Source organism: Oncorhynchus tshawytscha, linkage group LG18 (assembly GCF_018296145.1).
Source record: "Oncorhynchus tshawytscha isolate Ot180627B linkage group LG18, Otsh_v2.0, whole genome shotgun sequence".
Classification (NCBI taxonomy): Eukaryota; Metazoa; Chordata; class Actinopteri; order Salmoniformes; family Salmonidae; genus Oncorhynchus; species Oncorhynchus tshawytscha.
Genome location: NC_056446.1, coordinates 24,147,116 through 24,169,205, shown reverse-complemented (window position 1 = coordinate 24,169,205; position 22,090 = coordinate 24,147,116). Strand labels below are relative to the sequence as shown.

Here is a 22,090-nt window from a genome sequence, read left to right as displayed (position 1 = left end):
TGTTTGTCTAGCTCTTTGTTTTTTTTTTATCAGCACCATAGAGCTTCAGTGAATCAGACAAACTTGAATTTATTTGATAATTAAAAGTACATAAAGCTGCTCACTACCACATGTTAACTTGAGAGGAAGTGCAATAAAACATGGTTATTGAGATCAAAGAAGACAAGATGAAGTATATTTACGTTCTCCATCTTTCCAAAGGTTAAATAAAATGTTCACTTGAATGCTCATAATCAGTAACAGATTTGCATAACTCTGGTTATTGGCAGCAGGGTATACTGTATTCCTTGGACACACTACTATGCCCTGTACTACAGGGCTTGCGAGCAACTTTGCATGCTCAGTCATTATGGTAACATGAACCGGCTCACATAGATACACTATTCTCCATCTCGGCAGGGTTCAGGTAGTTATAAGGTGGTGTAAATGTGGAATTCCTCTCAGTGATTGACTCACTGAGGTAGGATAACTCAGCCTGAAAGTGCTTCATCATCTGCTTGGTCACGTCAAAGTATCCATCAGTCTCGTCAAAGTATTGATTTGGGTATGAGCCAAGGGGGATCTGAGGAAAACAGATGATATTCCAATTTATTACTTTGTGGGAGAAGAAAATCTCCAGATATAAGAAGAAGCAAATGAGTGAGTTATGTATTTGTGATGATTAGGCCTGTCGGGTCATTGGAGCAGTGGGGTAAAGTACTTAATTAGGAATACTTTAAAGTACTACTTACAGTAAGTTGTTTTTTGGAGTATCTATACTTTACTTTACTATTCATATTTTTGACAACTTTTACTTTTAGTCCACTACATTCCTAAGGAAAATAATGTACTTTTTACTCCATACATTTTCCTTGACACCCAAAAGTACTCGTTACATTTTGAATGCTTAACAGAACAGGAAAATGGTCCAATTCACACACTTATCAAGAGAACATCCCTGGTCAGAACTACAGGCTCTGACTTGGTGGACTCACTAAACACAAATACTTAATTTGTACATTATGTCTGAGTGTTGGAGTATGCCCCTGGCTATCACAAAAAAAAAAAAAAAATTGTGCCGATTGGTTTGCCTATTATATTTAGCAATTACATTTACTTTTGATACTTAAGTATATTTATACTTTAAATATATACTTTAAAATTCTTACTCAAGTAGTATTTTGCTGGGTGACTGTCACTTTTACTTGAGTCGTTTTCGATGAAGGTATCTTTACTCAAGTATGAGAAATCTACTTTTCCTACCACTTCCTTGGTGTCAGGTATAGACTAGACTTGAGCAACAATGTCCCTGTTTGAATACTTTCAAAATGCACCGTTCTTTTCTTATTTCCTTGAGGAAATAGCTGATCTGTAACTGTGAGATTGGTGAAAGCAATGGGGAGGAAACCAGAGGAGGCTGGTGGGAGGAGCTATAGGAGGACTGGCTCAATGTAATGGCTAGAATGGAATAATTGGAACAGTATCAAACACATGAATCATATGCAAACCACATGACTCTGTTCTATCCATTCCATTCCAGCCATTACGATGAGCCCATCCTCCTATAGCTCTTCCCACCAGCCTCCTCTGGTGGAAACAATGTTTTCACCTAACCCACACAGAGACCTGTGATTACCTCAAGCAAATAGGGTGGGAAGGGAGAAAGGAAGGACACAATTGTATTCGAACAGGGTCAATGACTGCAGCAACAGTGACCACAGCACATCAGAGATATGACTCTAAAAATACCATATCTAAGAGGGTCAAATCATTGAGGTCAAAACTCACAAAGTCTGAGTATTTCTTGCTGAGCAGCCATGTGGAAGCCATTCCCCTCACTGTTGAGCCGACATCTGGCAGTGTCTCAAAAATGGTGCTCATGCTAGAGCACCCCTTAGTGGTGGGAGGAGCTTTGCATAGAAATATGGGGCTGTTGGGTACCCAGCTGCAGTAGTCAAACTAGGAAAGAGAAAGTAGTCATATGTAAATAAATAAAATGTATTTTTTTAAGAATACATATATATACATATATATATATATATATATATATATATATTATGTTTTTTAAATAAAAATACATATTTTATATATATATATATATATATATATATATATATATATATATATATATATATACTTATCAGTCCTGCAATGTAATTTGTTAACTTGTTTTGCTCTCTTCCTCATCTCACTTGTCCCATGCTGACAGCAGAATGTTGTGCTGACACAGTGAAGATCACCATGGTGATGAATTTGATGACTTCCTTCACTGTGTCAAAACGTTGAGGGATTCCTGGGAAGGTGACATCAGTGGATGAGGAGAAGGATCTTAAACAATATAACTACAACAGTGACATTTCATCTGTTCATTTGATGAGTCATCATACCTGACTTTCCGTTTCCAAGGAACCCATGGATGAAGATCTCGTGGATCCAGTCCTGAAGCTCAGAGTCCCTGGACACTTCACTGTCAGAGGAGTAGAAGTGCTCCACCATCCCCTGGACAAAGCTTCACATCACAACAATCAAGCACTTATCTATGTTTGTGTTATTTTTTTACAATACAATTATTTAATTGGCCATTAAGGTTACTAAGGTATTACTGATATGTCCATCAGTGTAGCCATAGCTCCACCTGTTGATGATGTTCCACAGCTTCAGGCCATCCTCCCTGTAGTAGAAGTTAGGGATGGACTCCAGTCCTCGTGCAACAATGTTCTCCGGCAGACAGAGGGAGCTGTAGGTGATTTCTGAGTGTGCCCTTTTCAAGAGTTCCTTCAACCCCTCCAGTCCTAAAGTGGTGTCCTGGATAAATGGACACCGCTTTTTTGTCATTTTTCGGGACACTTCAATAAAATATGCATTTGTTATCGTTAGGGTAGCAATGTCTATTGGGTTAGCTTTTAAGCTGTGTATACTTTTACTGTATCTAAATACCTTAGTTAAGCCTTCTTCAGGTCCAAAAAGTATTTCACGGCTAATGGTGTTTACCGGCAAGGTATAACGGAAGTGGGGAATCAGCAACTGGACCGAGTACAGACAATTAGGAAGAGGGAAGTAAAGAAAGTTACAAATATACATTGAAAAATCTTTGTTAAAACGTATTCGGGATCGGTGTCGGTGAAAAAAAGGGGTCCTTAAGAGGTCCAATGCAGCCATTTTTATCTCAATATCAAATCATTTCTGGGTAACAATAAAGTACCTTACTGTGATTGTTTCAATTAAAATGGTCAAAAAGAAACACAAGTAGCTTCATAGCAAGGAGCAATTTCTCAAGCAAGAATTTTGCTAGGACTTGTCTGGGAGCGGTCTGAGTGGGAAGGGGGAAACTAAAAACGAAAAAGGTTTGGAACGCTCTTTCTTATTGGTCTATTAATTAATTTACCACTTGATGATGTCACCAGGCAGGTCGAAACTCCTTCCCATCAAAACAAACTGAAATTTCAGTCTGTCTTTTCCAACACCTCTTGCACTTAAAGGGAATTATCACCATGTTCACAATATCACTGTATTATTCCAACCTCATAGTTTGGAAAAATATATAAAAGACAGGATAATCATGTTTTTCACTGCCCCGGGTCACGTTTAACATATTGACATCCCATTATTCTAACATAGTAAATTGAAGTAAAAAATGGAATCATTAATGGTGAAACTGCCACATCCGTTTGGGATATTATAAAAACAAATAAGTTACTGCAAACAACGAACACTGTGTTTTTCCCTCGAATATCATTGCACACGTGACAGAACAGGAGAATATGTACTGCAATTTGTTTTACCACACTGATCGACGCAGTTCAACAAAAACAATAACAAAGGTGCTGGGGCGGACAATGGTGCTGTTTCCCCGAATGAGGATTCCATCTTGAAACAAGACACTTAGTTGATAGTTGATTGTTTGGTGGGACCCCAGTCTGTGTCAGGTTGTCATACCTTGTGGAGAGGGTGCATGATAGGAAGGCTCCGGAGGGTTGCCATAGCAAAGGCCTCAGCCAGTAAATGAGTGCCCAGCAGATTATAGCTATTCTGGTGTTCAATGAAATCTGCATTCCTCACAAACATCTTGGCTAGCAGCCAGTCGTGCTCAGAGTCGCTAGGCAGATATATGGGGTTCTGCTGAGAGGGCTGCTGCTCCAGCTGTGAGGTCAGAGAAACCCAGAACCAAAGGAATAAAGGCAAGTTTTAACAAAAACACAACTTTTATGACAACATTGTTCAGGTACAATTCTCAATACACAAACATGTAGCATTTTGGCAAATAAACTTATTAATGTCATATCAACATTCAAATATGGATCCAAACATGGACTGACTCTCCCTTCTCAGATCTATAATTTAAATAGCCTTGAATACTGTACATACATGATATTGATTGGGGACTGTGATGTAATGATAACTGTGGAAAGTAGCTTTGTTTTGAGTAGAAGTGTTTAGCATGTTTTTTCCTTTCTTTTCTGTTAACAAGACATTTTTTCTCTTGTTTTTAAATGATTTTTTAATGGTTGTTTTATTCTTCTTTTTTTCTAATGACATTTGGTTGAGCTTTGTGGAACAGTTAGGATGGTACTACAGATGTAGGATCTTAATTTGAGCGAGTTTGCTACAGGAGGAAAATAATCCTTCAGCAACAGGAAATGTGAATTATTAAGTGGATTATAATTAATGGACATTTTTGTAGGGTTTTTATACTTTTTTGGTGAGGGAAAATCCAGTCTGAAATTTCAAAGTGGAAATTACAAACTTCAGAAGTCCCTTTAAACCTCAAATATACTAAAAGTTTTCCTGCAGCAGGGTGATCAAATTAAGACCCTACATCTGTATTTTTTAGCTTCATGCTGAATTGTCTAGAACATTTTCTGAAGACAGCTGCATGTTTTAGTTTACCATTTGACCCTAATGTCTATGTCACTTAAGTATGCCATTGGTGCAGGTGTGTGTACCTGGATGGCGATAGGTGTCAGATTGTCCTCTGGGTTATTGTAGAACAGGCAGAGAGCAGCAGTGAGAGGCAGTGGTTCACCGTTTACCACCCGGGTTGGCACACCCTCAAGCCTCTTGTAGTCGCAAATAAATATGTTTCCTTTCTGTAGGGAGGACAAAAGAAGATGGAAGTTAAGGCATTTGTGGTCTAATTTAATTTACTTAAAGTAGTTATAGTAGCTCATGCCGCTCACACAATGGCTCCTACTAACAGAAAGACAAAATATACGATTTAAGGTATCAAGGGGTTGTATAAGGGAACAGCAGGGGCACAAGCAATGAACCCTGTGCAACACCAAATTCAATTTTACCACCAGTTTAGGGGAAGAAACCCTTCCTCTAACTCCATTGTATTGTTAACTAGCACCACCCACCTGTGATAAAATACAAATCTATACAGCATATTTAGAGATCCAAGGCGTGGCTAAGACCAACTTTTTTTTCATACCTTCATCTCCGACGCCAGGGAACTCCCGTCCTCCAGGAAGGGCTGTACCATCTCATCTGTGACAGGGAAGTTGGGGGGAAGCGTTGTGCAGCGCTGGATCACATTGGGGTTGGTTCCATTCAGAAACTGGGACCCGAAAAAGTCATCCTCCTTCCAGTGCTCAGAGACATATTCTAGGATGGAGGTATTATGTCCGTGTAAGCTTAAACACATCTCTAGATTGATTCAACAAACACGTCTCACTAGGACAGAGTTATGGCAGTATGCACTAGCCTAATAAGTGTATGGTTTTGAAGAGCAAGGACATTTGGTATCATTTTTAAGCTGGTAGGGCCCACTGATGTAAGAGCAAGTTTCTGTTTGCTGCAATCTAATAATGCACCCTATGTTTGATGTTTTAACTTGAGGGGTCTGCTCTTTTACCTGAGATGGGTGTCTTTCTGAACCAGAATACCTTTTTCATCTTATCCAAGTCTTCCCACTGCTCGGTGGAGTCTGCAAGGCCCTTCAGTTTGAGCTCAAACATTCTGGAAGAGGGTAGATGGGGTTAAAGGCGAAAGGTGAAAGGTTACAGGGATATTTCCTTCATGTTATGTCATTACCACCTCGCAGTCTTAGGGATGGTTTGTGTTTGCATCTTCAGATGGTAGAATGCTACACTGGTGGGTTTTGGTGGGTTTTATGCACTGGTGGGTTTTATATTGGTGGGTTTTATGCACTGCTTTGAACCTACCCTGATTCTCTTGTGTAGATTGTCTCTACCTCTTTGGAAAAGGAAAAGAGAACTTCAGCAGGAAGGGCTGAGAGTTCTTTGGCACTGTTAATGTGGGGAAGTCCCTCAGCAAACTCATTCCACCTGAGGGTGGGACAAGAACATACACTTATTGAAACAAAGGAATGTGAACAGGTACAGAGACATGTGTACATGTCCTCACAGTAATCTACAGCATTATACAGATGGACAGTCAGTGTGTTGAGCTGGGAAGTGAAAAACGTACTGGAACAGTTTCTTGTGATGCTCCAGCTCCTTTTTACGATGGTGCACCAGTAGAGGGAGCTCATCCTCAAAAACCTTCCTGGCTGTGAAGTGGAGAGGCATAGAAGGATGACAGAGGATGAGCAAAGTAGGCAAATGTATCACATCTTAGCTACATTCTTGTAATATAAGTTATACAGCTATGCAGAAGTTATATGATAAATAACATTGACTAGGGTATTATATTCCCAGAATAAATGCTGATTCAGGGCACACCTTTTCCTCCTCTCAGCTCCACAACCTCCCCTCTGGACACCCATTTGTAACAGGGGAAGTAGATGACATCATGCTCAGGTGTCGTCACGACAACCTTGGAGCAGAACCACTTGTTTTCTGGCAGGAACAGGTACTGCTCTTTCTCCAGCTTAACCAGGAGGAGTTGCCCCAGATTTGAGGCGGTAGTCACAGTGTAGGTTCCTATCTGTAGAGAATGGAGATGTGGCAGTTTAAGCCTACATGAGGCAAGTCATTTTGACCAAAATATTTTTTATTTTGCCCAAAAGCTTTTTTGTCCAACATGCCATTTTTACAGCAGAGCCAAACAGTGTAAAAATCCACATGAGCAAAAAAGTTCACTTTTGGGGCTGTCAAGGTGGCACCTGGAAGTGAACTAACCTTTCAAAAATACTATAAAAATGTTTTAGGAGACTATCCTCCTTGAGGCCTGTCACTTTGTACATGTCACTACTAGTATAGAATGCCATCATCCTCGAGACTCTACAATGATGGTGAGTGAATATGAAAAACACTCCAACTCACTTGCATGACAATCTTAATTTCCAGTCACGGTCAGAGAAAACGGCTGATGCAAATGTCCCACATGTGCTTAAGATACCCAAATGTCTCACCGTATCAATATTTGACATACATACTACAGTCTACCTCTCATGAATGAACAAACAGCATGATATTGCACATCGTGTTAGTCTCCAGCAGTGTTGGCAAAATTATTTGACCAACTCTGTGAACATCTTCCTATCGACATTATGTATAATCCTGTATATTGTTTGAAGTTGCCAGTTTTGTTTTAGGTGAAATCACACTTTTAAAAGCAGCCTTGAAAGTGATATTTTAGAAAAAATCTGCCTTCTTCATGGTGCCTCTACCACAATCAGTCGTCTATACTTTGAGTGAAGGGCTATTACACATATTTGCAATTCTTAACTGCAACAACTCAGTTATCGATTCGCTTTTATATTTGTTTCACTGCAAGGTTAAAAAAAAATATGCAAAAAAGACAATCTGTCACTGTCAAGCAACAAGCTTTGTACACAAAGCTCATAACTCACCTTTCCTGTCATGACATCTAGGACACAGTTGGCCAAGTTTGTGCGCTCACTTGTCCCGTCCGTTCCGATCAGTGTGGCATATATACTGTCAGAGGTAGAAGAGTGCAGAAAGTCACCAGTACTCAGATATATTTTGTACTGGTGTTGTACTAGTATTGCCATGCTTAGCCAACGGCAAAAACAAACAAACCTGAGATAGGCCAAAAATGTACTAGAATATATACCACTCTTTAGTGAATGTAGACAAGTGCAGGTGGAATATGTTTCTCTTTTGCTCTCTTTTTCTCTCTGAACATTCATTTGACTATCTTAAGGGGGTGTGTCTATGTCTGAATGAAACAGGAGTATGGTTCCATGCAAGTGGACAGGGCAAATTATAGCATGAGGATTATCTATTAAAACTTTCCATATCTTCAATGTCCTTGGGCTTTAATCATCATTCATCTCAAATATGAGCTGCATTCTGATCAACAATACAATGCGACACAGTATGGAATGAGATACAAAGAGGACAAATTTAATTTGTAATCCACTTTATTAATGCATTCTTTATAAAGACAATTGCAAAGTTCCATTTTCTAAAGTTGGTAGCCCTTTCTTCCGACTTTAATCCAGGACTCTGTGGTACTCAGTGACTTCAGGACTTCAGCTGTCTTCTAGATCTTCAATTTGGTTAGCCATTTTGGCTATCATTGATGATTGAAGTGATGCTCCAGAGCCTTGGTATAATTTCAGCCAGTAGTTTTGAAAGAGGTGCTCACAAGACAAAACAGGTCCCATTTTTCGTGTACTCCGTCATCAAATTGTTTACTACGCCATCCATGTAGTATGATATGTTATGTTTTGTACATTTAGTATGATATGTTACGAATCCAATTCGTAAGAAGAAAGAAAGTCGCACACTCCCAAACATTTAATGTGTATAGCAACCAGTGCCTTCTTCTTCAATATAATTTGTACTGTTACATTCTAATTCTCAGAGTAAAAACTCAATGGACATTATGAAAGCTGAACCAAGTTTATTCTTCCCAGAGGATCAATACAGCTGCATTAGACAAAAACCTTTTCACACAAGCACTGATATTTAACCGTTCCTCCTAGGCTGAGTCTCCTCCTACCCATCTGTACAAACATCGTTCTTTACTGCTAGGCTGCTATTTCTCCTATTTACTGCTATTTCTCCCTTAAAGTGACCTGACCTAGACCACCCTTCATCACTAATCCATGGCTCTCTCCCCTTATCAATGCCTGCCACATGTGATCACTTCCCTGCACTCAATATTTCAATAGGATACCTTATATAATGTTTACGTTATACATTACCCTCTCTCCCTCAGTGACATGAATAAGTATATTTCATTTTCTCAGAACCCAACAGTACAATATGTTATTAATTTGTTAAGCTTAAGATCCCAGACTGCATCTTTAAGTAAACTGTAATAATTTGAATGGGCCTAAGCTCAATCATATGGATACACTATTCTCCATCTCGGCAGGGTTCAGGTAGTTATAGGGTAGTGTAAGTATGGCATTCCTCTTAATGATTGATCGACTGAGGTAGGACAACTCTGCTTGGAACTGCTTAATCATCTGCATGGGGACAGCCTCATCAAAGTGTTGATCTGGGTATGTACCAAGGGGAATCTAAGGAAGACAGAACAAACATGATTTAAGTGACGTATATTTTAGATTAGAAGAAGTGAACAAATCAGACTCGTATTTATGAATGGGTTTGTCAAAAGCAACAGTGACTGCACCATATTACAGACATGACTCTAAAAACATAGCGGATCTTGACTTACAAGGTGAAACAATTAGGGGACAAACTCACCGTGTCTGAGTATCTCTTGCTGAGCAGCCATGTGGAAGCCATGTTATTAACAGTAGTGCTGATGTTTGGCAGTACTTCCAAAATGGTGTTCATGCTTGAGCTCCCCTTCGTGGTGGGAGGAGCTTTGCGCAGTAACAGGGGGTTGTTGGGTACCCAACCACCATAGTCAAACTAGGAAAGAGAGACATCCTTGTATAAACCAATGGTGAAAAGGCAAAATAAGTACATTTGAGTTTAAGTAACATAGCTATATTAAAACAAAACATGAACTACGTGATTATAGCCTAAATTCAATTTTTTATGAAATTCTATAGTGTGTAGCTGGCTACTTTAATTGCTCTCTTCCTTAACTCACCTGCCCCATATTGAGGGCGCAATGTTGAGCTGACACAGTGAAGATAATCATGGTAATGAATTTGACAACTTCCTCCACTTTGTCAAATCGCTTAGGGATTCCTGTGGAGGCAACATCAGTGGATGAGAAGGATAGGTAATACAACACGTCACAACAGTGTAGCTTACTTGGTTTTATTGACTGATACTTCATAAGTAACGTACCTGACTTTCCGTTTCCAAGGAACCCATGGATGAAGATCTCGTGGATCCAGTCCTGGAGCTCAGAGTCCCTGGACACTTCACTGTCAGAGGAGTAGAAGTGCTCCACCATCCCCTGGACAAAGCTTCACATCACAACACATTTTTAATGGCATGTTCAGTAAACCAAGCTAGCTACTAACAGTATTGATATCAAGCTTCAGCCCATACTGTTGTGTTATTTAGAATAATAGGGAAGTGTTATTCAAATTTTGCCATTAGGGGTTATTCAAATAAATAGTGCAACCTGTTGATGATGTTCCACAGCTTCAGGCCGTCCTCCCTGTAGTAGAAGTTGGGGATGGACTCCAGTCCTCGTGCAACAATGTTCTCCGGCAGACAGAGGGAGCTGTAGGTGATTTCTGATTGTGCCCTTTTCAAGAGTTCCTTCAACCCCTTCAGTCCCATAGCCCCCTAAAGAAAGGAAAAGTTTACGTCAATACAAGTGGTAAACATGGAATTGTATCGGACGAATCAATGCATTTAAGGTACGTACATTTGCTAAGGGTCCATCAGGACTAATCAGTCTTTTTCGCGCAAGAAGGTTGATCTGCAGGGTGTAACGGAAGTGGGGTATCAGCAACTATGCAGAAACAGAGGGGAAATCGAAAGAACAAAAGAAAAATGAGCAAAGAGAAGGTGAACAATTTGTTTTATGACTGAATTTACAGCTCAGGGACTGTAACATGAATTTTCTTGCTCTTCATTGTTTGGTGGGACCCCAGTCTGTGTCAGGTTGTCATACCTTGTGGAGAGGGTGCATGATAGGAAGGCTCCGGAAGGTTGCCATAGTGAAGGCCTCTGCCAGTAAATGAGTGCCCAGTAGATGGTAGCTGATCTGGAACTCGGAGAAATCTGCGTTCCTCACAAAGATCTTGGCTAGCAGCCAGTCGTGCTCCGAGTCGCTAGGCAGAAATATAGGGTTCTGCTGAGAGGGCTGCTGCTCTAGCTGTGAGATAATATGTGCCATTTAGCAGAGTCATGTGTGCATACATTAGTCATGTAGCGGTGCAAGCGCCATGCTCTACCAACTGAGCCATACAGGACCAGAACAGAGAAACCCAGAGGTCAGAAGTAATCATCACTTCTGAGGAACATATTTACTAAGCATTTGCAACATTGTAACATCTGCCCCTGTTTCCAGGTATGTGTACTGTACCTGGATGGCGATAGGCAGCAGTTTGTCCTCTGGGTTCTTGTAGAACAGGCAGAGGGCAGCCGTGAGGGGCAATGGTTTACCATTGACCACCCGGGTTGGCACACCCTCAAGCCTCTTGTAGTCGCAAAGGAATATGTTTCCTTCCTGTAAGGGAGGATAGAAAACAGAGGTGAAGACTTTGTGGGAACAGGGAATTTAAAGTAACCACTGGACAAAAACTGGTTGCATAAATGTTGTTTCAACTAAAAATATTCAGTGGGATGACATTGAAGCAACGTGAAAAGTCATCAACATAGGGTACTTGCAACTTAAATCCAATGACATGGTGAAATTGTTTGTTGATTTCATGTTAGTTGATAACTCAACCAAATGTAAATCAAAAGTAGAAGTTGAACTGACGTCTGTTCCCTGTGGGTGGTTAAGCAGTAGCTCATGCTATTTACAGGACAAAGAAAAAAGGAGGGATGTTCACGGATGATGTTACAAAAGGATAGCATGTATAAAGTGAACAGAAGGGATCCAAGCCCTGAACCTTAGGGAACATCACATCCCACTTCAGAGTTGCAAGATAACTTACAATCTAATTCATAATTCATACCTGCATCTCCGTCGCCAGGGAACTCCCGTCCTCCAGGAAGGGCTGTACCATCTCGTCTGTGACAGCGAAGTTGGGGGGAAGCGTTGTGCAGCGCTGGATCACATTGGGGTTGGTTCCATTCAGAAACTGGGACCCGAAAAAGTCATCCTCCTTCCAGTGCTCAGAGACATACTCTAGAAGGAAGGGAGTTAAAAAAATAAATCCCTTATTTTTGTAGGAGTTACTTTTTACTGATATGTCAAAATGACCCTTATAGTTGATATCCAATTCAATGGATCAGGTCTCTTACCTGAAATGGGTGTTCTATTTTTCCAGAAAACAGTTTTCATCATCTCCAGGTCTTTCCACTGCTCGGTGGAGTTCACCAGGCATTTCAGTTTGAGCTCAGCTATACTGGTAGGGAAAGACGGGAAGAGACAGGTTATAGGCCATGCTTATTCCCTCACAGTCATAGGAAAGGTTCTGTGCATCTGGATGAGCATCAGCGGTGGAACTTAAAATCAAAGGATGGGCTCATAGTAATGGCTGGAATAGAATGAATCAAACACCTGGTTTCCATGTGTTTGATACATTCCATTCACTACATTTCAGACATTATTATGAACTGTCCTCCCCTCACCAGCCTCCTCTGTCGAACATACAGTATGTTACACTGGTACTGTTGTGGGAATTTAAACTGCTTTAGGTGTGCCGTCTGCTTTGAACTTACGCTGCAGCTTTGGTGTAGATAAACTCTGACATTTTGGAGAAAGAAAATTTAACTTCAGAAGGGAGGGCTGAGACTTCAGTGGCGTTATTGATGTGGGGGACTCCCTCGGCATACACAATCCACCTAATGGTGAGACAAGAAGACACACAACCAATCAATCTAAAAGTGTTGTACAGACAAGTTGACTGACTGCTGTCTGCTGTGTGTTGAGCTGCAGACAGTCCTACAAAAACAACTGGTAAAAACACTCACTGGAACAGTTTCTTGTGAAGCTCCAGCTCCTTTTTACGATGGTGCACCAGTAGAGGGAGCTCATCCTCAAAAACCTTCCTGGCTGTGAGGTGGAGAGGAGGACAAGATGTATCACACACTTATAGTAGGAGCAGGATTATAAATAACAGTATCCTCAGAACAAATGTTGAATCAGGACACACCTTTTCCTCCTCTCAGCTCCACAATTTCCCCTCTGGACAACCATCTGTAACAAGGGAAGAGGATTACGTCACCCTCAGGTGTCGTCACGACAACCTTGGAGCAGAACCACTCATTTTCTGGCAGGAACAGGTACTGCTCTTTCTCCAGCTTAACCAGGAGGAGGCGCCCCAGAGACGAGGGGTTGGTCACAGTGTAGTTCCCTGTCTGTAGAGAATGGAGAAGTACAGGGTGTTGAATAGCTAGCTACATGCTTGGGCTGAAGAGCAAGATCACATTCATTATGAATATCCCCTAAACATTAAATGGAATGTTTAGGGGGGTAATGTACAGACAAGGACATATACAGGTAAGTTGACAGAAAGGATTTCAAGTGTTTTTTTTAACAATCTGGACCAACGAATGTTCTTAAAAGGGAAACCAGTGAGCAGTGTAAACTGGTTCTGCTGGTCCTCAAAGATAAGCCATAGCACCTCAAGATAAGATCACTTCAAAATATCTATTCACATGTAAATATCCCTAGAATGTGCCCGGTGCTGACAGTAGCGCTGCCGCCCCAAAACAACACATTGCTCCTGGAGGCATGGGTTGAAACACAGACGGCAAAGCTTTCCATTCTACGTTCCATTCTTTCCATTATATGTTCCATTCTTTCCATTCTATGTTCCATTCTATGTTCCATTATTTCCATTCTATGTTCCATTCTTTCCATTATATGTTCTATTCTATGTTCCATTCTATGTTCCATTCTTTCCGTTATATGTTCCATTCTTTCCATTATATGTTCCATTCTTTCCATTCTATGTTCCATTCTTTCCATTCTATGTTCCATTTTTTCCATTACATGTTCCATTCTATGTTCCATTCTTTCCGTTATATGTTCCATTCTTTCCATTATATGTTCCATTCTTTCCATTCTATGTTCCATTCTTTCCATTCTATGTTCCATTTTTTCCATTACATGTTCCATTCTATGTTCCATTCTTTCCATTATATGTTCCATTCTATGTTTCAGTCTGTTATATCTGGAGTAATTCTCCTGTCCTATCCGGTGTCCTGTGTGAATTTAAGTATGCTCTCTCTAATTCTCTCTTTCTCTCTTTCTTTCTCTCTCTCGGAGGACCTGAGCACTAGGACCATGCCTCAGGACTACCTGGCATGATGACTTGCTGTCCCCAGTCCACCTGGCCATGCTGCTGCTCCAGTTTCAACTGTTCTGCCTGCGGCTATGGAACCCTGACCTGTTCACCGGACGTGCTACTTGTCCCAGACCTGCTGTTTTCAACTCTCTAAAGACAGCAGGAGCGGTAGAGATACTCTCAATGATCGGCTATGAAAAGCCAACTGACATTTACTCCTGAGGTGCTGACTTGTTGCACCCTCGACAACCACTGTGATTATTATTATTTGACCATGCTGGTCATTTATGAACATTTGTACATCTTGGCCATGTTCTGTTATAATCTCCACCCGGCACAGCCAGAAGAGGACTGGCCACCCCTCATAGCCTGGTTCCTCCCTAGGTTTCTTCCTAGGTTTTGGCCTTTCTAGTGAGTTTTTCCTAGCCACTGTGCTTCTACACCTGCATTGATTGTGTTTGGGGTTTTAGGCTGGGTTTCTGTACAGCACTTTGAGATATCAGCTGATGTAAGAAGGGCTATATAAATAAATTTGATTTGATTTTGATTCTATGTTCCATTCTATGTTCCATTCTCTCCTCATCTCAATCATTTATCCACTGTATCTATCGATAAAAAACACAAAATATGTAAATATATATACAGTGCATTCAGAAAGTATTCAGAAAGACCCCTTGACTTTTTCCAAATTTTGTTGCGTTACAGCCTTATTCTAAAATTGATTAAATACTACATCTTGCTCATCAATCTACACACAATACCCCATAATGACAAAGCGAAAACAGGTTTTAAGAAATGTTTGCAGAAAAAATGTATTTACATACACTACCCTTTTATTGTTAATTTAATCAGCACAACAGTTTTCAGCTGTGCTAACATAATTGCAAAATAGTTTTCTAATGATCAATTAGCCTTTTAAAATGATCAACTTGGATTAGCTAACAGAACGTGCCATTGGAACACAGGAGGGATGGTTGCTGATAATGGGCCTCTGTACACCTATGTAGATATTCCATAAAAAATCAGCTGTTTCCAGCTACAATCATCATTTACAACATTAGCAATGTCTTCACAGTATTTCTGATCAATTTGAAGTTATTTAATTGGCAAAATTTGCTTTTCTTTCAAAAACAAGGACATTTGTATGTGACCGCAAACTTTTGAACGGTAGTGTAAGTATTCAGACCCTTTGCTATGAGTCTCGAAATTGAGCTCAGGAACATCCTGTTTCCATTGATCATCCTTGAGATGTTTTTACAACTTGATTGGACTCCACCTGTTGTAAATTCAATTGTTTGGACATGATTTGGAAAAGCACACACTTGTCTATATACAGTAAGGTCCCAGAGTTGACAGTGAATGTCAGAGCAAAAACCAAGCCATGAGGTCGAAGGAATTGTTAGTAGAGCTCCGAGACAGGATTGTGTCTAGACACAGATCTGGGGAAGGGTACCAAAAAATGTCTGCAGCATTAAAGGTCCCCAAGAACACAGTGGCCTCCATGATTCTTAAATAGATGAAGTTTGGAACCATCAAGACTCTTCCTAGAGCTGGCTGCCCAATACAACAATACTGAATGAACACTTTTATTTTAACTTAATATAATACAGAAATAAAAATCTATTTAGTCTCAAATAAATATTGAAACATGTTCAATTTGGTTTAAATACTGCAAGACCACAGTGTCGGAGAAGAAAGCTAACGTTTAAGTTCCTTGCTCAGAACATGAGAACATATGAAAGCTGGTGGTTCCTTTTAACATGGGTCTTCAATATTCCCAGTTAAGAAGTTTTAGGTTGTAGTTATTATAGGAATTATAGGACTATTTCCATTTGTATTTCATATACCTTTGACTATTGGATGTTTTATAGGCACTATAGTATTGCCAGCCTAATCTCGTGAGTTGATAGGTAGGCCTGATCACCGACAACGACGAGACAGCCTATAGGGAGGAGGTCAGAATAACAACCTATCCCTCAACATAACCAAGACTAAGGAGATGAGTGTGGACTACAGGAAAAGGAGGACCGAGCACGCCCCCATTCTCATCGACAGGGCTGTAGTGGAGCAGGTTGAGAGCTTCAAGTTCCTTGGTGTCCACATCACCAACAAACTAGAATGGTCCAAACACACCAAGACAGTCGTGGAGAGGGCACAACAAAGCCTATTCCCCCTCAGGAAACTAAAAAGATTTGGCATGGGTCCTCAGATCCTCAAAAGGTTCTACAGCTGCACCATCGAGAGCATCCTGACTGGTTGCATCACTGCCTGGTATGGCAATTGCACTGCCTCCGCTCGCAAAGCACGGATTATTTGCAACGCAGGACAAGCTAGTTAATCTAGTAATACCATCAACCATGTGTAGTTAACTAGTGATTATGTTAAGATTGATTGTTTTTACAAGATAAGTTTAATGCTAGCTAGCAACTTTCCTTAGCTCCTTGCTGCACTCACGTAACAGGTGGTCTCCTCGTGGAGTGCAACGTATCGGCCATAATCTGCGTCCAAAAATGCAGATTAGAGATTGTTATGAAAACTTGAAATCGGCCCTAATTAATCTGTCGACCTCTACTCCAGAGCGCTCAGGACCGTAGACTGGGGAGATGGTTCACCTTCCAACAGGACAACGACCCTAAGGACACAGTCAAGACAATGCATGAGTGGCTTCGGGACAAGTCTCTGAATGTCCTGAGCCCGGACTTGAACCCGATCTAACATCTCTGGAGAGACCTTAAAATAGCTGTGCAGCAACGCTCCCCATCCAATCAGAGATTACTTTCATTTAACTACGCAAGTCAGTTAAGAACTAATTCTTATTTTCAATGATGGCGTAGGAACTGCCTTGTTCAGGGGCAGAACGACAGATTTTTAGCTTGTCAGCTTGGGGATTCGATCTTGCAACCTTTCAGTTACTAGTCCAACGCTCTAACCGCTAGGCTACCTGCTTGAGAGGATTTGCAGAGAAGAAGGGGAGAAACTCCCCAAATACAGGCGTGCCAAGCTTGTAGCATCATACCCAATACGGCTGTAATCGCTGACAAAGGTGCTTCAACAAAGTATTAAGTAAAGTGTCTGAATAATTATGTAAATAAGGTATTTGCAAAAATGTCTATAAAACTGTTTTCACTTAATCATTATGGGGTGTTGTGTGTAGATTGATGAGAATATTTAAAAAAAGCAATTTTCAAATAAGGCTGTAACGTAATAAAAGGTTTTTCTTTATCATTACTGTTTTCTACATTGTAGAATAATAGTGAAGACATCAAAACTATGAAATAACACATATGGAATCATGTAGTTACCAAAAAAATGTTAAAGAATTCAAAATATATTTTATATTTGAGATTCTTCAAAGTAGCCACCTTTTGCCTTGATGACAACTTTGCACACTCTTGGCATTAAAGGTATGTCCAAACTTTTGACTGGTACTTTAATATATATATATATATATATATATATTAATAATAAGTTGACAAATTTGTTTTGAGGGGATACATTATTATTAATCAATGAATTGATACTTTATTATAAAATAACTATAACTATATTAAAGTATAATAACTATATAAAAGTATAATAGTATAATAACTATATTAAGGTATAATAACTATATAACTAAAGTATAATAACTATATTAAAGGTGCACTATGAATAAATTGCTATCCATTTCCTGGTTGCTAAAATTCTAATAATTCACCTAATTTAAGTTTATGTGAAAAAATAAACATAGATAATGTAGAGAATCATTGTACTGTCTAAACCGTGATGAAATATATTTTCAATAACCAAAAATATAGTATTTTCAGCCTTTTTAAGCTGGTGTATAACACAAAGTAAAAGAGGCAAAAACTAAACTTAAGAACGGGAAGCATAGAAATAGAACATATGGAACACATCTACCGCTTCTTAGACTTGCATTCAATGAGAATGACAGATTTATAACTCACGTTTCTATGTGCATTTGGTCAGGTTGTTACATATTGCAGCAAGTTACATATTGCAGCATTAAGCATTTCCCCTCATTGCTCACTGGTAACTTACCATCCCAGTCATGAAGTCTAGGCCATAGTTGTCAAGGTTAGTGCGCTCACTTTCCCCCTCTGTTCCAATGAGTGTGACATAAATGTAGTCAGATGAGCCAGAGAATAGAACTTCCCCTGTAGTCACCTGGACTTTGTATTCAACCATGGTGAGCCAATGGGGAAACTGGAAAAGGACAACAAATACTTAACACTGACAAAGGGGTTCTATCGTTCAAAGCATCAACACTTTTTTTCCAAAACATATAATTAGTTACAATATTTTCTGAGATACTGGAATTTGGGATTTTTGTTATAGAGGATACCACAAGCATTGTTTTCTATATAATATCTAAATGAAGACGTCCTCTGAACCCCCAGACGTTTCACAATTTTATTGTAGCCCTGAACTAGCTCACCTGATTCACTTAGTCAAGCACTTGATAATAAGTTGACAATTTTAATCAGATGTGTTAGCTCTGGAGTAGATAAAATACATGGACGGCTGTGGGTCCTCAGGAGAAGTTTGAGAACCACTGGCCTATGGTATGGTTCTAGATACAAGCTTTTAGCAATATGCAATATTTTAAAGTCAGCATACCTTATCAACGAATGGAGATGATGGAGTCTCTCTCGCTCTCTCTCTCTCTCTCTCTTTCTGTATGGACTTTGTCTCACCGGTTACCTGTACTGTATTTTAAGGGCTGCCCCCTCACCTTGGTCTAACAGGTTCCTCGGTTAGAACCAGCGGATTGCCTTGGTCAAACAGGTTCCTCAGTTAGAACCAGCGGATTGCCTTGGTCAAACAGGTTCCTCAGTTAGAACCAGTGGACCGCATTGGTCTAACAGGTTCCTTGGTTAGAACCAGCGGATTTTGTGTGCAAATGTTGATAATGTACAAACAATCAACAATCCATCTATTTTTAAATCCAGAATGTAGCATATCACCAAGACCAGAATAGAAAAACAATGCGTATTGAGCTCATCACCAATACAGCATGTAATGATGGGTACAGCCAAATCCCTTCGGGGATGTGTCCTTCCCCTATTCCAGTATTTCCAAGGGTTTTAGGTCTTGCAGAAACAACTTCGTCTTGTCTGGGCAAGTGAGTTATGTTAGAGAATGCTTTAAATAACGGTGTTCAGTTTCCTTTACTAGCCTGCTGTTGTCACTTAATGCTGGTGGGTAAATCCTGAACAGGGGCTTGTGCAATCATGAAGAAACAATTACACTACGGTTCAAAAGTTTGGGGTCACTTAGAAATGTTCTTGTTTTGAAAGAAATGCAACAAAAAAAAAGTCAATTAAAATAATATGAAATTTATCAGAAATACAGTGTAGACATTGTTAATGTTGTAAATTACTATTGTAGCTGGAAACGGCAGATTTTTTATGGAATATCTACATAGGCGTACAGAGGCCATTATCAGCAACCTTCACTCCCATGTTCCAAAGGCACGTTGTGTTAGCTAATCCAAGTTTATAATTTTAAAAGGCTAATTGATCATTAGAAAACCCTTTTGCAATTATGTTAGCACAGCTGAAAACTGTTGTCGTGATTAAATAAGCAATAAAACTGGCCTTCTTTAGACTAGTTAAGTATTTGGAGCATCAGCATTTGTGGGTTCGATTACAGGCTCAAAATGGCCAGAAACAAAGACCTTTCTTCTGAAACTCGTCAGTCTATTCTTGTTGTGAGAAATTAAGGCTATTCCATGTGAGAAATTGGCAAGAAACTAAAGTGCAAACTGGCCCTAACCAGAATAGAAAGAGGAGTGGGAGGCCACAGAGCACAACTGAGCAAGAGGACAAGCACACTAGAGTAGGCTACAGTCCTTAGGGATAGGTTTCCTTACCCTGTTAGATGTCTATGGACAAGTTATGACAGCAATCCATGCTCTAGTTGAGTGTCCTTGGCAGTACGTGTTTCCACATGCTAATGGCACAAATCCCATTCAAGTCATGGGACCGAAATGAGCATTTTTCACACATCATGTTCCCATGGTCCCATGACTTGCATGAAATTTGTGCCACAAACAGTTTCAGGGAAAATAAAACAAAGCATGGATTACTGTCATAACTGTTCACAGGGTAAGGACACCAAAGTGTTGTTTTTGTAATTTGGGTGAACTATACCTTTAAGGACTGTAGCCTATTGAAAATTGAAGCGAATGTAAAACAAATAGGTTAATGAATTTATATATATATATATATATATATATATATATATATATATATATATATATATATATATATATATATATATATATATATTATATTTAAATATATACACCGAGTGTACAAAACATTAGGAACAACCTCCTAATTTTGAGTTGCACCCCCTTTTGCCTTCAGAACAGAATCAATTCGTCAGGGCATGGACTCTGCAAGGTGTCAAGCGTTCCACAGGGATGCTGGCCCATGTTGACTCAATGCTTCCTACAGTTGTGTCAAGTTGGCTGGGTGTCCTTTTGGTGGTGGACCATTCTTGATACACACAGGAAACTGTTACGAGTGGAAAAACAGCAGTGTTGCAGTTCTTAACACACCCAGGTGTGCCTGTTGTATCATGTACAAATATTCCCAGTGTGAAATAGTTCCCATCCAAATGACTGTTATTATTTAATTATTTAATTATTTATTGGCCTCTACTTTTATTTATTTTTTACAAATCCCAAATCACTATTGCAGGGCTGACCAACTCTGTTCCTGGAAAACTACCATCCTGTAGGTTTTTGCTCCAACCCCTGTAACAACTAACGTGATTCAGTTTATCAACCATTTAGTTAGGTGCGCTAGATAAAGGTTTGAACAGAAACCTACACTCTCATTCAAACCCAGAATCCTATACTGGATTTCTCCAGACTTCCAACACAATTCATTGAGACAAGATTTGGAAGGATGGCCACGCAAGGCTAGTGTTGAACATATCAACTAACCACATACCGGTGGTGTTCCTGCCCAGTGTTGCCAACTCATTTTCAGGGGAAGTTGCTAGAGGCAGGTTGATTTGTTGCTAAAAGTTGCTAAATGACGTCATTACGTAGAATATACAATAATGTTACTCAAAGTGACTGGCCATCTTGGCAAAAAATATGATTTGACATTTGTCCAGGTCCAGACTCCCACTCTTTTCTGTACTTCTGGCTGTGCAATTCTGATTGACTCATGTTGATTTATGTTGTCAGTTCTGTTCAAGATCAAACATTCATGACCAACTATATTATTTGGGTTTGGCTTGTCGAATCCGTACTACTGCTGCTGCAGTCAGCCAGCAATGATATGCAATTTGCTGCTGGCCTGCTGCTGCCTGTGTACGAGCTGAGCGCCTGCTGCTGATGTTACTCACAATGCACTTTTGCAGCCAGGCACGTGTGTTGTTACTGAATGTGTGACAGAGAAAATCGTTTTTGTGTAATTTAGAGGGAAAATGCGTGCATTTTAGCGTTTGAGTCACCTTTCAAAAGTTGCTAAAAGTTCCAAATACATTTTTAAAAGTAGCTAAATTTGTTGCTAGGTGCTGTTTGAAAAGAAAGTTGCCAGGGTAGTCTGAAAAGTTGCTAAATCTAGCAACAAAATTGCTAAGTTGGCATCACTGTTCCTGCCTGATTACATTGAAGACATCGCATTGCATCAACCAATTGTTGTGCGCCACGTCATAGACTATCGGGCATTACATCACTATATCATATGATGTGGTTAGCTGATATGTTATGTGATGTGTTATGTGATGTGTGTTTTGTCCTGTATTTTTCTTTTTAATCCCAGCACCCGTCTCCGCAGGAGGCCTTTTGCCTTTTGGTAGGCCGTCATTGTAAATTAGAATTTGTTCTTAACTGACTTGTCTAGTTAAATAAAGGTAAAATAAAAAATA

The 22,090-nt window shown here is 39.8% G+C and overlaps 2 protein-coding genes across 2 annotated transcripts; both read right to left on the bottom strand.

Moving 5' to 3' along the window:
- Positions 1–98: 98 nt before the first annotated feature.
- Positions 99–7,747, bottom strand: LOC112217364 (hydroperoxide isomerase ALOXE3-like). The gene is made up of 14 exons (XM_024377595.2): positions 7,736–7,747; positions 6,663–6,867; positions 6,409–6,490; positions 6,144–6,266; positions 5,834–5,937; positions 5,411–5,583; positions 4,923–5,066; positions 3,916–4,119; positions 2,917–3,003; positions 2,615–2,784; positions 2,367–2,488; positions 2,172–2,272; positions 1,768–1,938; positions 99–562 (listed from the first exon to the last, which is right to left on the bottom strand). The coding sequence occupies exons 1-14, from the start codon at positions 7,745–7,747 to the stop codon at positions 368–370; spliced, it is 1,893 nt and encodes a 630-aa protein (XP_024233363.2). The 3' UTR covers positions 99–367.
- A 504-nt stretch (positions 7,748–8,251) lies between these two features.
- On the bottom strand, positions 8,252–19,315 carry LOC112217711 (hydroperoxide isomerase ALOXE3-like). Its single transcript, XM_024378190.2, has 15 exons — positions 18,818–19,315; positions 18,239–18,403; positions 13,061–13,265; positions 12,879–12,960; positions 12,627–12,749; positions 12,207–12,310; positions 11,918–12,090; positions 11,320–11,463; positions 10,906–11,109; positions 10,657–10,743; positions 10,408–10,574; positions 10,125–10,246; positions 9,922–10,022; positions 9,567–9,737; positions 8,252–9,379 (listed from the first exon to the last, which is right to left on the bottom strand). The coding sequence occupies exons 2-15, from the start codon at positions 18,383–18,385 to the stop codon at positions 9,200–9,202; spliced, it is 2,010 nt and encodes a 669-aa protein (XP_024233958.1). The 5' UTR covers positions 18,386–18,403; positions 18,818–19,315; the 3' UTR covers positions 8,252–9,199.
- Positions 19,316–22,090: the final 2,775 nt, after the last annotated feature.

Bases quoted from the DNA above. Each gene is read 5' to 3' on its own strand.
- LOC112217364 (XM_024377595.2), bottom strand. The intron at 6,267-6,408 runs GTACGTTTTTCA...TCCCACCCTCAG, and splicing joins CATCACAAGAAACTGTTCCA to GTGGAATGAGTTTGCTGAGG. The intron at 2,273-2,366 runs GTATGATGACTC...TCACCTTCCCAG, and splicing joins CCTTGGAAACGGAAAGTCAG to GAATCCCTCAACGTTTTGAC.
- LOC112217711 (XM_024378190.2), bottom strand. From the start codon at position 18,385: ATGGTTGAATACAAAGTCCAGGTGACTACAGGGGAAGTTCTATTCTCT. The intron at 12,091-12,206 runs GTAAGAGACCTG...CCTTCCTTCTAG, and splicing joins AAATAGAACACCCATTTCAG to AGTATGTCTCTGAGCACTGG. The intron at 11,464-11,917 runs GTATGAATTATG...CCTCCCTTACAG, and splicing joins CCCTGGCGACGGAGATGCAG to GAAGGAAACATATTCCTTTG.